The 16,095-nt window shown below is 41.9% G+C and overlaps 1 protein-coding gene across 13 annotated transcripts in view; it reads right to left on the bottom strand.

The window, feature by feature from the left end:
* The window catches only part of LOC147268701 (dedicator of cytokinesis protein 3-like), a 90,658-nt gene that overhangs the window by 25,109 nt on the left and 49,454 nt on the right, over positions 1-16,095 (bottom strand). For 10 of the 13 annotated variants that reach the window (XM_086200510.1, XM_086200512.1, XM_086200513.1 and 7 more), the window contains 16 exons: positions 15,461-15,607; positions 14,151-14,249; positions 13,928-14,022; positions 11,076-11,151; positions 10,570-10,670; positions 10,259-10,317; positions 10,030-10,178; positions 8,161-8,246; positions 7,829-7,855; positions 6,374-6,469; positions 5,052-5,112; positions 4,567-4,660; positions 4,330-4,478; positions 4,090-4,176; positions 1,816-1,920; positions 1,399-1,540 (listed from right to left, as the gene is read on the bottom strand). In XM_086200510.1, the coding sequence (XP_086056636.1) occupies positions 1,399-1,540; positions 1,816-1,920; positions 4,090-4,176; positions 4,330-4,478; positions 4,567-4,660; positions 5,052-5,112; positions 6,374-6,469; positions 7,829-7,855; positions 8,161-8,246; positions 10,030-10,178; positions 10,259-10,317; positions 10,570-10,670; positions 11,076-11,151; positions 13,928-14,022; positions 14,151-14,249; positions 15,461-15,607 (1,573 nt within the window). The remainder of the gene's footprint in view (positions 1-1,398; positions 1,541-1,815; positions 1,921-4,089; positions 4,177-4,329; positions 4,479-4,566; positions 4,661-5,051; positions 5,113-6,373; positions 6,470-7,828; positions 7,856-8,160; positions 8,247-10,029; positions 10,179-10,258; positions 10,318-10,569; positions 10,671-11,075; positions 11,152-13,927; positions 14,023-14,150; positions 14,250-15,460; positions 15,608-16,095) is intronic. The other 3 variants (XM_086200504.1, XM_086200509.1, XM_086200503.1) reach the window with 2 other exon arrangements.

Below are 16,095 nucleotides of genomic sequence, written 5' to 3'. Positions count from 1 at the left end.
TGGACGAAACTAAAGTACAACGAGTGGTGTATCCTAAAGATACATCATCATCACCAGCTTATCAAGTCGCTACACGACACGGATTGGAAAATGTCGGAGCGCAAATGCAGTGAATGAGGATGGACTTTTTGGCTCGTCTGGAAGGGAGCCGAAGAAGCTACAGGAGAGGCCTGACAGGCCGCACAGAGACAAAATCAGGATGCGACAGGAAGGTCGCTTAAAATCTGAGAGGACGTGGGTTACCTTTTTCACACTGCAGGTGAGCCGAGGCAAGCCGAGCCAAGCCACTTAACACCTGGGTCGCTTGGCGAGTCGGTAGAGGGAGTCGAAATGCCGAGTCCACCCTTTCAGAGTGCCAAAAAACCCACGTTGACCCTCGTTTTCCTCCAACAAGTTCTATGATTCTAGTGTAAAGGCCTTCACCTTATTATGTTCCCACACTCCTTTGAAGGCTCAAGGTATGTTACTGGGTGGAACAATGGGAAGGGCTCTGGAAATGTTTAAAGGAACATTACTATAGACCAGGTGTATTCAAGTAAAGTTCAAAGCAGTCCAGTTACTAAAACTAAAATTATTGTCACTCAAAAGAGTGTACCCTGATGAAAATAAAATCAACAACGTACGTACACTTCTATATAATTTACTGTCAAACTTTCAAGTGTTTTCAAAGTAATGTATTTTTAACATACATACTTTTAAGTCTGAACTTGTATGGCACTTGAATGGGAAACAATAGACTTCAGTATTTTCAGGTTAGACCTGTCATACTGTGCTTGAAGTTCAATCATTTTACTTGCCCCACCGTGGACTTCTGCGAGTACCTTTCCCTTAATGACCCGTGTTTGGTCTCATAGTGACACTTAACGTTGCCACTTTTTATTAATGCCACAGTTTCACAGCAAATGAGACACGAGGTTTTGAACTGGCTGCTGGCAGAACAAACATGTATTGGTCTGTCCATTCATCTTCAAAAGTTTGGTTTTCATTTGTCTCATGTTTGAGCTGGCCATTTTCTCTCATCTCCTCTTTCTCTCTATTCCCCAGTGCTGAAAGGTAAACAATCGATTTGATTGGCTTGGCTATTGATGACACTCCTGTCGTTTTAACGAGATTAGCTGTACATGCACGAATGATTTATCTCTTTATTAATATTAGAATTTTAACAGGTCTGGACAGAACCATCACTGGTCCCGGATCCGGACCGCGGTCCGTCATTTGGTGACTCCTGCTGTAGACCATTCCTTACACATTTCTGCACCATGTTCCCAGAATGTTTCCAGTGCTCAAGCTAGGGTGCTCTCTCAAGTTCTCCCAGAGCATAGGCAGACATTTCTAAAATATTCACTGCACATTCCTAGAGCCTCTTATATGGTCAGTGAAAGCCATTCAAAAGGATACATTGCGCATCACAGTGCAGAATGGCTTCATCTGGCTGATTGGGGTGCTGCATCGCAATGGCCTGAGGGAATTCTCCCAGCATTCTTTGCTGGAACGCCTCTAGTCGTTCGTAGTCTTGGCCACGACAGACAAACTCTTTGTTCTGGCATGAAAAATCAAAATGAAACCAAAAATAGTAAAATAGATGCAAGTTGGAATTACAGTCACGATCATAGCTTGATGGGAAAATAAGGACAAGTTCTTAACCAAACAAGTTCCCATGAGTAAGTACACGATCTCACAATAAACTCTATTTTCATTTTTGACAGCCAGCTTTCTACTAAGCCACCTTTAAGAACAGTTACTGACAAATGACCTCAGAATATTTTTTCTTTAATAAACTTGAATAAAACGTAATAAAAAAAAGGTTCAACTCACTCTGAGGAAGAAGGGGAACTTCCTGCCATAGAACCCCACCCTGAAGAACTCAGGCTCTAGACGCTGTTGTTCCATAATGTGGTCATAATATGCTGCCTCCATTTTCTACACAAATTCATCAAAAATGGATAATGAGGGGGAGGATTTTTTCAAATTTTTCACTTTTAATGAATGAAAAGAGAATAGAGAACTCAAGCATAAAATTCTGACACATGCCAGTGCAGGACAAAGTACATAGTTTTAGTGTATATGTACATAGCCACAATGAGTCATTTGTCCTTACAGGGGGATATTTTTCTGGGTGAAGACATATTCAATTTTTTTCCGATGCCTATTGCAAATACCTTCAAAATGTAGTTTAGATGTACTTTGAGCTCTCACATTCCCAATTCCCAATTTTGAATGTTGAGTTGATTCATTATGGAATCTGGCAGCATAATAAGCATAAACTTAGTATCTAACAAAGCAAGAAAAGCAAAAAATAAGAATAGAATAATAAACAGTCCTACGTAGAAGCAAAGAACAAGCAGTATGTCCTTAACTTTCTGTGAGTTGCAAACTTTTTGGAAATATTCACTGATTACTCCCATTTAGATGGCTTCCTGCGTTGCGGTAAGCATGTGACCTCACTTCCTGTTTCGGAGTGTTGCTGAACATAGTGCCTTGCACAGTGCATTTGCGAAAGTTTGATCATCCTTGCTAATTCCTTATTACATTGACTTAATTACCTGCCAAAACTTACTCCAAAATTACTCCTCTGCCTCCTTTAGTGATACTGATAAGTGTGTTAAATGTAGTTTGTTTGTGGTGTTGGAGGTGAGGCTTAGCGAGGTTGAACTGGACCTGCGGCGGTTCTCTCAGTCCAACAGAATGTCCATAATACGCACATGAAAGTACGAATTTGGACCCCGAAAAAAGCTATCTCCTCCCAGGGCTTTACTGGTATCGCCTTCAAACTCTGAGACATGACTTATGACACTGTGCTGAACAAAAGTTGTAAAAAACTTTGTAATAAGTCAGACGGTTTGGATTCTATAACCCCCCGAATTTGCTGCACCATTTTCACCTTACAATGTCAATCAATGGGGAGGCCATCTCTGGGGAAATACTTTGTGTCAAACTGAGGCCTCTGACATCTAAACTATCACTGGATTCTGGACAAATTTTCCTACTAAATGTAATATCCAATGTAAGATTTGGCCAAAGCCATAGGATTTAGGAACATATTTCACAAGAAAAACACTAAATTTCTCCTCAAACTCACAGGCCACAGGCAGCATTGAGGATGGCAGAGGGTTGCTTAAAGGCACTGCTCTGCACTGACACTTTGTGTCAAACTGAGGCTTCAAACTTCTAAACTAGAAGTCCGACCACTTTTCACCCTCCATCTCTGGATTCTGGGCATATTGTCCTACGAGAAAATGAATATGAATTACAGATTTGGCAAAAGTAATGGGATTTATGAGTATATTTCACAAGAAGAGTACTCCAAAAATCCTCATCAAACTCACAGGTCACAGGTGGTAAGGAAGGTGGGAGAGGGGTGAGTAAAGTCAGAGCTGTCAGCTTTGTGACAAATGTGGACCCTGAACAAACGCTATCTCCTCCTAGGGTATTAATGCTATCACCTTCAAACTTTAATACATGTCTCATGACACTGGGCTGAACCACACCCGACGCCCGCAAGGAGGCAGACCCCCTTACGAACGCTGCTTGCAGCTTTAATTATTATTATTATTATTATTATTATTATTATTATTATACGTCCGTACTAACGCTGGTTGCAGCTTTCATTATTATTAGTAGTAGTATTAGTATTCATAGTAGAAGTATTTTCCTTTGCCCTTTATTATTGGTGGGTATACATCTGTTAAAGACGTCTTTTGGCCATCTAGTAGTTGTAATAGTTATTTTTTTATTTAATTCTTATGTTTGTGTGTAGTTTTAATTAAATTTATTTCTCTTTTGTTTTCTAGTTTGTCTGTGTGTATTACGCTGTATGTCTGAACCTCCTTGAAAACAAGATGGTTCATCTCAAGGGTTTGTCCTGTGAATAAACTTCCTCCACATTCAGTGTCTGGGTCCAGATTCACAAGCTTCCTAGTTTATTGGGGTGTGTCATTTTCTCCAAATCCTGGTGTGATTATTTTCCTTTTTTTTTTTTACTATTTTACTTTGTTTTAAATAAGATTTTAGAGAAATTAAATGACAATGAAAATAATATGAAAATGAAATAAGTAGAGTGATGAAAGAAATGAGTGTGATGCAGCTCACTCGAATCCAGCTGAGACTCTGGTAGTCAAACAGAGATTCATACTGGAAGGCCAGTTCTCTGCACAGGGGGATGCCATACTCCCAACACTGGTGGATAGACAAACATGCACTTATAGAAATCTCAATGTACACAATAACATATAGGAACTTCCAGCTATTGTCCAACATGACACTGTATCGTTTATTAGCTGTGCGAAATTGATTGGCTCAGTAAACACTTACTAGTAGAAGAGGTCCTACCTTTCCTTTGTTGAAGTAATGGATGACCTTGCGACAGAGCCCCTCCTTGCGATGCCACTCAGACTGAGAGGGATAATGAAGGAAGTCCCTCAGCTGCCGCTCATCCCAATGTAGCAGCTCCCAGTACAGCAGCAGCGTGAAAGCAGCCTCTGCAGACCACCCTCATGGCAGTCACTCATCTAGCGTGTGTGTGTGTGTGTGTGTGTGTGTGTGTGTGTGTGTGTGTGTGTGTTGTACCTGTGTAGTTCTCGGCATGGAGATGCATATCACACAGCTTGTGGATGTAGCGGATGTACATCTCTTCCTTGTTGATTTCAGACTTGTAGAAGTTCTGGAACAAAACAAATAAAAATAAATATGCATGCATGATTTTGGTGTGCTACTGGCCTGGTGTTATCGTGGTGTTGGAGTGGTGTTGGAATGGTTTTGAAGTTGTGTGAGCCTGGTGTTGGAATGGTTTTATGATGGTGTTGGACTGGTTTTAATGTGATGTTGACCTGGTGTTGGAGTGGTTTTAAGGTGGTGTTGGCCTGGTGCTGGATTGGTGTTGGCTGGTATTGACCAAGTGTTTCAGCAGGTATAATTTCAGGAGGTCTGTTGGGGGATAGGCTCCAGCCCCGCGACCCTTAACGAATAAGCAGTATAGAAAATGGATGGATGGATGGATGTTTCAGACTGGTCCAAAGGGTATAATGTCAATAATAATGTGGTATAAATCTTACCAGAAGATTGACGGTGCAGCCAATCTTCTTGTTCTCTGTTTCATCTCCCTTCATACAGTCCCTAAAAGCAACATGGACTAACTGAATGAGTGATTAAAGCGCAAGTCCTCCAGAAAATGAACAGTTTTCAGAAGGCTGAAACATGTTTCCAAGCTCTACACTCAATTTGTGAAAAACAAGAAAGAAAACAAAATATTTATGAAGCTGTTTACAACACGAAAAAGACTAAAACAAAAGTAGAAAGTAATCTTTGACAACAAAGAATATGCCCAAATATATAATATGTGGATTAAACTTCTCATGGGGCGGCATGGCTCAGAGGTAGAGGGCTATTTCGAAACAAAGAGTTGCTGTTTGGATTATCGCTTCCCCCGCCAACTGTCCTGAGTGTGCTTGAGTGAGATACCATTTGCTCCTGATCAGCCAGCCGGCACCCGTCATGGCAGCCTCCACAATCAGTGTGTGAGTGTGTGAATGGGTGAATAATACCACACTCTAAAGGGCTTTGAGTACCACGAAGGTAGAAACACGCTGTGCAAAGATGAGCCTATTTATAACATGGAAGACACAAGAAAACCTAAGTTTATTTACAGAATAACACATCTGATTCATTGAACAAGAGTATTACTTGTGCTCTTGGAAGAAGCCCATCTCATCACTGCATCAGCATGAAACAGCTCATCTCAATTGTCACAAAAGTGAAAACCCCTGGATTTAATGGCCATCAGGAGGGTAGTTTGCTCTGTTGAGCGCATCATCATAACCACCCTTCCCAACCTTTAGAACATTAATATCAAAAGCTGCAGAACCAGGGCCACCAAAATCCTAAGAAATATATATATATATATTATATATATCTTCATATATATATATTTATACATTTCTTAGTTTATTTTGAATTTGCCTATTTGTTTTTTATACTGTTGTCCTTTTGTTGTTTTGTAGCGTGTAAGCATTAAACACTACAAATTACATGAGCAATGTATGATATGTATGTGACAAATAAAGCTCATTTGATTTGGCATTTGAAGAAACATCATAGCGATCTGAGCATCTCCACTATAGCTAATCGTAGCCATCACAGATAATTGTGGTGATGTGGGTGTGAGGGTCAATCACATGGAGCCCGTGTGTGTGTCTACAAGGAAATATTGCTGTCTAGACTACCCAATTTTACTATCAGCGACAAGCTACACTATCACTCAGGGTCAAATGGTTACTATGTGAAAAATGAATCTGTCCCTGAAAAAGAAAATAGTACTTTTGTTCCAATATGCATGCGTGTGTGTGTGTGTGTGTGTGTGTGTGTGTGTGTGTTTTACCGGTAGTCCAACAGTCTTTCCATCAGTCGAGTGACTGAGGTAACAAAGGAGATTCCTGTTTCTCTCCATGTCTCCTGCTCAATCTTCTCCAATAGACTTCAAGAAAACCAGAAAACAATTCACAATGAATAACAATGTTCAGATGTTCCATGTCTGCAACTTGTATGACAAATGTAACCCATGGCAATTGCAGAAGCCTCATTTTCATTCAGAAAACTGTCCATTTACTGTCACCTGCCAATGTGATAAGACAAGTTATTGATGCATAATTTTGTTGAGCCACAGAAAAAGTGATACTATAATGAATGTTAAGTAATATTGCACATGAATAAACACTTAACCCATTTAATTGACATTTACTTACATCATACTATGTTAATGTACCGCTATTCAGATCAACATGATTCCATCATATTTTTGGAAAAATGAACACTGTAGTGTTCATATCCCATATATGGGAAATGAAGTCCATGTTGTATTTCCTGAACTTAATTAATTATTAATATTCAATATAATTAATATTAAAAGGGAGTAAAACGGGATATACCCTTAAATATAATAGGCCCATGCACACCTATCCATCAAATCAATGTCTTCCCATGAAACATTCATAAAGGGGTTTTTTTGGAGGGGGGGGGGGGGGGGTTACCAAAAGTAGTGTACAGCTGATTTGTGCATATGCCTACAGATCTACATCCTCAGGTGGTGTGATCTCCTACAGAGTTGGGCCATGCTTTAGTCAAGCTTATTGAACAAACAGTCCGCTGAAGAACATTACAGAACACATTTGAGGCAAGAAATATGTAAAACAGCAACTGAAGCTTCATTTAAAGTGGGGCAACTGTTTTAACTCAAGCTGCCATGTTGCACTGATGTCCCATACATGACATGCTGATGATGTGACAAGGCAATGTCCCGTTCAAGACAGAAGCATCAAGCAGGGGCTTGGCTCTGTGATTCGGACAGTGAAAATTAAAAGCAAAACTGGGACTGTGTCCGACTTCACACCGCAGGGTTCAGCTACAGAAGTAGAAAATACAATATCACATCATCTTTGCAACACTTTGTTTAGGTTTTGGCTTAAAATAAAAATCAGTTATAAACAACAGCTGAAAATGTCCCCTTAGTCTTGAGCAAAACGACCAGTTATATCATTAGAAACACAGTGAAAAATGGTTGTATCATCCTGCTAAAACCATAAGAGAACGTCCCAGCAATTTGCTAGAAATCACCTCTGTGCAGCAAATTTCCAAAGTCTCGGTCCCACTTCACAGATTCCACAGGAATAACTACATATTTAACAGTTATCTTGTATCAGCAGAAAGTCAAACTGAAACCATCACATAAAACCCACAGCATTGTTTCAGAGACTCTCCATCATTGTTTTGACCCAAATACCTGAGATCTGAACTGTAGAAGAGGACAAAATCTCCCTACAAGTCAGTGATATCATACCTGGGGTAGGGCCCAAATAGCTGGGTTCTAGTCCCGTAGCATGAAGAACACAACAGCATCAGCAGCAACATTAGAGCAGAAACACTGAGAGTTAGTACAGAGAGACACAGGATGGATGAGTCACAAGTCACTGAAACCTGAGTCATTTAAACATGCATTTGAGTCACAGGTCTTTGACGTGGATCTGAGGAGTGACTAGGAGACATTAGTTACACTCATAACTCTCTGAGACATGAGTGGGAGTCCTGATTCTGCATCACAAGTCTCTGAGACACAAGTCAGAGTAATGAGTTAGCGGTACAATATCACACAGGTTTGAAGTTTTTACTCACAGCAAACTGAAGAGTTCTCTGTAGTTTTCATCACCTTTGCCCTCAGAAACCAAACTGTCAAGCTTGTCAATCAGCTCTGCCTCCACCTACACACACACACACACACACACACACACACACACACACACACACACACACACACACACACACACACACACACACACACACACACACACACACACACACATTTAAACCATTTATTTATGTCTGCATAAACCCATGGAGCATCATGGACACAAATATTATCAGTGCACTCAGTTCAAGTGCAACATTCAGCTGCTTGTGTCTGGACAGTCAACAACGATCAGTGCATCCAGAGAACGACACAGGGTTTGCTTTTACAGCAGCAAGCTCACATCTGCAAGGGTACAAAGAGCAGCGCCTCCTCCATATTGAGGGGCGACCAGCAATGGCAGACATGGAGCAATATCTTGCTCACTGTTTGGCTTTTCTCTTCCTGAGAGCAGCTATCTGGAGACCTCTCACCACAAACTTGTGAACATGGCCGAGGCTACCAAATAGGAGCACCACAAGCTCACACCTGTAGCCTCGCTGCCAGATGGTCTGCTTCAGTTGCTGATATTTCAGCAGCTTGGCCACAAAGGCTTCCTCTAGGCTCTGGTCAAAGGTGCAGCCAAGCTCCAAAATGAGCAGCTCTCCTACTCTCATCCACCACCACAACATCAGGAGTGTTTGCTGAGATGTGAGAAAGCACAACTGAATCATCGTCACACAGATCAGACATGCTGGGCTTTACAGTCCTGTGCTTGTGCAGAGGTGCAGAGGACCCAAAGGTAGAGCTGACGTCATTGACACCAAACCTGCAGTCCTGTCACGTCGACATATGTAAAGGCCTTTGTAAGCATGACAACCATTTAAGATGGGAGACGTGGTTTCGGTGATCTGTGCCTGGCCGTGGTGGATACAGGGTGGGCTCTGACTGTCAGGAGACCAGATGGAGAGGTTTAGCTTCATCGGTAAGACCTGCAGCCTAGCTTTCAAAGTGAAGATGATGATGCTCTCATCAAGAGCTACACTTTTTAGCACTGCATGAGAGACAGAGTGGTCGGCAGCTGGGAGACAGGCAAGCTTGCCTTGCAGTTTAAGCTCAGTCCAGTGTTGATGCTGACGTTGCTGAGCTGACATGAGAAGGCCACGGGCATTGGTGGATGGAAGTTCATGCTCCGTTCCACAGATGTTGATTGTGGCCCTCACAGAGATGTTAGGGCTGGTGATGATCTCCTCAGAGACATTAACAGCCACTGAGTCCAGCCCCACCCTCTCCAGGGCCACGTTGGACCGGCCGCATAAGTCATTAAGGTCTGGCCAGTCAGACCACACCCCAAAGCCAGGGGTGCGGGTGTCCAGCTTGCCACTGGGTTTTTTCTTGTAACCCAGGAAGCTTGGCTCCGCCCCCTGCTCCAGAGGGACCTTGCGCCTCCCCAGGTCCAAGAACAGAGAGGCTCTGGCCTGCTCTCTGACCTGCTGGTCATCGCTATTCAACATGTTCAGAAGATGCCTGAGTCTTGTAGCAATGTAAGTCCATTCAAAGTTCGGAACCCCCAGCCCACCCGCCTGCTTGGTATGAAATATGATGTCCCGTATTGAATGGGTGTTAAGTCCAGCCCACTGTCTCACCAGATGTACGGTCTTATTCTTCATATCACAGAGGATCTTGCGAGGAATGTGTACTTTGGAAAACAGGTGCTGAACTTTGACCAGGGCTGCCTGTCTGACTGCTTCTAATGTCTTGATGAGTGGAAGCGTGATGAATTCATTCGATCTAATCACACACACACACACAAAACTAGACACAGCTCATCACCACACAGCTGATGATGTGTGTCTGCATGTGTGCACATCATATACCTGTTTGAAGTTTCCATTCTTGCGTTGTTCCCAGTCCATCATGTCGTGGAAGATGGGAATCATGATGTTCCGGACCTCCACCTGAGGGACCAGCGTGACACCCAGAAACGGGCCGATCATCCCAGGGATGAAGTGGATCTTATTTTCACCTGAAACAAGGATCATTGATAGTCGATGACATCCCTGAGGATCCAGATGTTTAAGTGGAGGGAATAGAGGAATATCTTACCCAGGTTCTGCCACATGCTGAAGAGTTCATAGGTCATCATCACTCTCATATCGCCATACCTGCAGGAGCAAGAAGTATGGAAAACTAGATGGAAACTCGCTTTAAACTACAACAATAATGAACAATGTTGATAATAATAACAAACATTGGTGAAGAGATTTTGAATGAGCCTGCTCAGGGTTCTCATTTTGATCTTCATGGTTCTGATTGTTTGATTTCTGATGGTGAGCAGCACACTGGTGTGTGTGTGTGTGTGTGCGTGTGTGTGTGTGTGTGTGTGTGTGTGTGTGTGTGCGTGTGTGTGCGCTCACTTGTCTAAGACCTTCCTCTTCTTTGAAGGACTGAGGTTTTCCAGCTGTAAACTCGGCTGATTAATGTACAAAACTGCCAGACTGAAGTAGGAGTTCCACACCTGGACACACACAAGCATGCATTCGATGAGTTTTGTTAGCCAATTAGTCCTCTATTGTCTCTGGGTTATGTTGTATTTATGGTTTCTCTCTCCCTCAGTCTACCGAGTTCTTCTTTTTACTTCACGTCTTTTTACTTTGTATCAAAAGAAAGGTCTGAGATGACAGTTCTTTAGTGAAGCCACTCATCTCTGAGTCTCTGTATGAGACACTTTTTAAATAGTGAACACTAATTTTTCACCTGAAGGTTCAGGTAAGATGAATAGCTATTACTCCAAGACTCACATAGCTCATGTTGGTGTTTGAATTCAAGAATCTGATCTGGTTACATGTTGGTGAAAATCACCATAATTGCGTCACAACATCTGCTGTCAAGATTGAGGTAAGAGACGTTCACATAACTGCACCTTAAAGTCAAAATCAGCTTCTCTGAAGTTCTTGTGCAAAGCAGGAGACAAATATTGAGTAGTTGTCAAGATGATGCTGGGGAGAAAAAACAGAATTATCAGCTGGTGTGAGTGGGTGGCCGTTTGCACACCTGGTGTGAAGATTCATCCTGAAGTGATCTGCTGACAAGAAGACAGATCTGTTCACACTCTGCCTTTTAAATGTGTCTCTACATGTGTCTCCTGTGGCTGTGTCTCACGTCCCTGCTCTGTATGCAAATAAACACCCACGTTACCTCAATTTCCATTGACTTTAATTGGCATATTAACCTGCAACAATTTGTATTCATTACTTCTACACACTAGGGGTGTGAATCTCAGCACTGAGGACGATTCGATACACATCTCGATGCACTGCCAGCGATACGATACTTTTAACGATTATAATTTTCTGCCGATACGATGCGATACGATTTACCCTCTTCACAATGCGATACGATGCAATAATCATTTAGTTCAAGTCAATGCAATACGATATGATGCGATTCAACATGATGCAAATAAGCAAAGAAAAAAAAAAGAAATTAAATGAAGTACCCTCCGGCTCAGGCCCTAAAAAAAAATGTAATTCAGTTTGGTACAACAAAAAGTATTTGGCTTTATTCCTCATGGGCACTGGCAGTAAATTCAACAAAAGTGCTGTTTGTCTTTTTTACTATGCACCACTTCATGCAAATTCTTTTTGCCATCTTAAAACAGCAACAACTTTCCTCACACTTTCACATCGTCTGTGCAATCACAATAGCAGTGGTTCTCTAACTTCTAAATTTCAAGGACCATCATAATTCTGAGTCTACAAATAGAACCAAATGAACCCATGAGTGTCCTTTGGTTCCGTTTTGTAGTTACACGGATTAGACAGACCTGCAACTGTTAAGGAATCTGAATCAATAAAATCCTAAAGGATTCCAATCCCAAACCTACATCACACAAGTGCTCTGTCCTAGTCGGGTCATGTTACAGTACATTATTGAACAACTAATGCACGGCCTCACATGGTGCAAGTAAACCATTCAATGGCCATGACACTGTCTGCCAAACTGCTAGAGTTGACTTTCTAACTGGCCACTGAGAATCAGTGATTTGAGTGAGTTCTGCAACAATAAGAGAGAAAAACAATTAAACAATAATTACTGCTGTAAAAAGTACAGTACACAGCAACAACAAAACACTCAATGAGCAACCTGAAGTGACTTTTTCAACAGTGCAATCAATGTTTCTCCGGTGCCCGGCGAGGAACTAGACGGGGAAGCGGGGAGGTGGCGGTAGACTTGTCGGTGATGTGGTGCGCTCTTCTTCAGTGGGTCTGCATGTTTGTCGTGCTGCCGCTGTACGGCTTCCTAACGCGGCATTCTTTGCGAATGACGGACGTTTTGTCGAGCTTTCCGTCTTTCTTTGCGAATCCGTAGTGTTTCCAAACATACGATTTAAACGTTGCGGGTGCATTAAATATAGAAGCTTCCTCGCTGCTGTTCGCGAACGTCCATGCTGTTTTACTAGTAGTGGATTGTTTGTGCCTCACGGCTTCCGTCCGTATGCAATACAATACGCAAAATAATGATGGTGCATTCATAGCTCCTGGGGAACAGCAGATGGGGTGAAGTTTAACATGAAGAAAACAGCGCTTGCATCGGATTTTACCGATACCCACCAACGCATCGAGATGAATCTAGATTTCACCCATCAAGTGCATCACACCCAGTGAATGAGCCGATGCACTCGCATCGCGCACATGCACATCTATGCATCGATTAATATCGATTATTTCCCACACCTTTAATGTACACACGAGTATGTTGCACAAATCATGGAGGAATGCACTGCGTATCAACATGTTGCTGTGAATGGTACTGACCATCAGTCTGTCCCTGACATTTTAAAGTCTTAAGTAATTATCATCCTGTTTTGAATGAACTGTCTGGTGTTTTCTGAGAGAGAGAGAGAGAGAGAGAGGGAGAGAGAGAGAGAGAGATCAGCTGAAGGGCAATGAGTACTTAATAAGAGAGCAAGTGGTGCAGCAGCAACACTTTCTGGGTGTTTGTCAGTTGGAAACTAGTAGAGAGAGAAATCACAGTGATACAGAACGGCTCTGTTTTTGGTGTGTTCTTGACAAACATAACCACCAAAGCTGTTGGTTGTAGCCGTAACACTATCTCTCTATAAACGCATCACATGATACAAGACGTCTTGATAATCCCCACTGTTTGCACTTGTCAAAGTGAATTTCTGCTTAAACAAAGGACATCAGCTAAAAAGGCAGCCATTCAATGTGGCCTTGGTAATTTGCCTTCATATTATTTAAAGAACAGGACCCAAACCAACTCCAGTTGTGGCTTCAGTGATCAGATCTGAAGATGCATTCAGGACATACTGCATATGACCCTGTACACATGTGGATCACTCAGGATGGATTTAATACCAGGTATGCACATTGTGCTTGTGTAATTATGTGTGTGTGTCTTCTTGTACTTGCTACATATTGTGGACTACAATACATATTTAACCAACAAAGTGAGGACATTTTAGCCGGTCCTCTCATCTTCAAAGGGCCATTTGAAGGTCCAGACTTGGTTTTAGGGTCGAGGTTAGAATCAGGTTCTGGTTAGGTTTAGGGTCGAGGTTCTGGTCAGGCAGTCGGCTGAGATGGTTAGGGTTAGGGGGAGGGGCTAGGGAATGTATTACATCAATGAAAGTCCTCACAAAGATACAAGTACAAGGATGTGTGTGTGTGTGTGTGTGTGTGTGTGTGTGTGTGTGTGTGTGTGTGTGTGTGTGTGTGTGTGTGTGTGTGTGTGTGTGTGTGTGCCTCTCACTTGCTGGTCAGCAGCCTCATTACATTCCAGTCTCGTGGGAAAATACTGAGCTTCATCAGATTTCTGAACACACACAAAATCTTCAGCAGGAACTCCTGAACAGAGAGTTTCAGTTTGACTGTTGTTGTTTGCTTGTTGACCATGACTGATTATGTCTTTATATATTTATGAGGTGCTTCTATGTGGCGAACACCCTTCTCTTTGTCAAAGCTGTCTGTTGTACCTTCAGCTCCTCCTGACTGTGAAAGTTCTCCATCAGGTGTTGGAAGTGGACATCTGTCATCTGACGGAGGAGGGACAGGAGGCAGGATACATACTCCCCCTGCCAGGAAGAAGCCATGGGCACACATGTGACCAAATCAAAAGTTCAGTTACAGTGCTGACTACAACTACCGCAAAACAAGCCACGCTGGATTTAGGGTGCATTTAGAAAGCAAAAGATATATCAAAAGGAGGTGAAACTGCCAGCTCTGTCTGGTCTACTAGATGATACATTTCTGTCGTTTTAAACCCTCAAGATGTGACATGTCACATCACATGTCAATGATCGAAGTCTATTCAGATTCAGATTCAGATTCAGAAAACCTTATTTATCCCTGTGGGAGGCAATTAAGTGCTATGTAACCTGTGTACCAACAAGACTTCTCAACTGTCTTGGCTTGCTCATGTGTTTTGCTTCATTTTTGTTGTATCCAAAGATGTCATGAAGTTTAAAGAAAAAATGTATAAAAACATCCACTGACAGCTTCATTTTGTTTTTGCTTTTCACCTTGACAAGATGCTGGTCTGATCTGAGAATGTACAGCGCGGTTTCCAAATTTTACCAAGCAGCCACCGGAAGCAAAGGGGCAGCAGTTTGTTTCTAAAAGTATAATTCTACTCTTTTAGTTCCAATTTAAATGTCAAATTTCATTGGTTCGGTGCAGCTCAGAGTAAGGTGGGTGTCGAGTAATGAGAGGGTCACTGGTCCAGTGTCCTAATGCAAGACACTGATGTCATCACCATCAGAGTATTAATGTATATGAATGTTGGAATGTTGGGGCATGGCATGTGTGAATGGTAATGCATTGTAAAGCATTTAGAGAGGTCAAAGAAATCATAAATTTAAAGGGATTCTAAATAATTCTATAGTGTTACTTTTTTAAAATTGAAGTTATAATATTTTATTCTCTGCTTATCAATTTAACAATGCGTCTGTGTTTTTGCAAATGAAAAAAAAATGGGTTCTTCTCCAGGAATATATTTTCCAAAGTTTGAAAGAGTTAATGAAGGATTGCACAATGAGAAGATGAGATGGATGAAGGTGGTGAACTAGTGGAGTGCAGTATAAAATACTGTCATAATTGTCACATCTTCTGGATGTTGACTTAAATCTTCAAAGACACATCTTGAGGGATTTAAATGTTCAAGACCAAAGCAAATACTGGTACGATACTGGTAAGATATTCATGATATGACCCTGCTCTGGAACACAAAACGGGTAAATGATGAAGTTTGAGGGAAGTGAAATAGTCATTATTGTTAGTTACTAACAGTGATCTCAGCGGTGCACTGCGGACAGCGTTGACCCCTTACCGCCTCCTGCAATTGGCTCTTGCTCATGATTGACAGCAGGGTCTGCAGGAGGACGTCCAACAGAGACTCCACCATCATCTCCACCTCCTCCTGCACCGAGGTATCCTGCAGGGAGACACGTGAGAAAGAAAGAGTGGGGAGTGGGTATGGAGGTAAGAATGAAACAAGGACAAGACAGAAGATAGAAGGGGGAGAAAATAATCACATAAAGAAAGAACAGGAGTGGAAGCAAATGTATAGATGGAATGATGAGATAAAGAAGAATGAAGGGGAAAGTATGGATGGAATGATGACATGAAAATAAAGAGAAGAGGAGGAAGTTGTCATATTTATGGCATTAAAATGCTTCACATCAGCCAGAGTTAAATATGACATTGCTCCATTTTTCACAGATTCAGAGAAAGAAAATGTTCCATGAGGAGGGAAGAAGTCCTCAATCGCACATGGATGCACGAACATCCACCTTTACAACACCATAAAATAAGTGACTTTCACAAGTCAGTGAAGTTGATGCTCTTAATTGAAACCATAAATAAATGTTTTGCTTGGTGTTGCATGCACAAAGGACTTGAAACCTGAAATTATATTAGAAG

The sequence above is a fragment of the Aulostomus chinensis genome, chromosome 3, assembly GCF_037954235.1.
Source record: "Aulostomus chinensis isolate RoL2024-O1b breed Wild chromosome 3, RoL_Achi_v1.0, whole genome shotgun sequence".
NCBI classification, from domain to species: Eukaryota; Metazoa; Chordata; class Actinopteri; order Syngnathiformes; family Aulostomidae; genus Aulostomus; species Aulostomus chinensis.
Note: the sequence above shows the minus strand (reverse complement) of the source record. Positions and strands in the feature narration are given on the sequence as shown.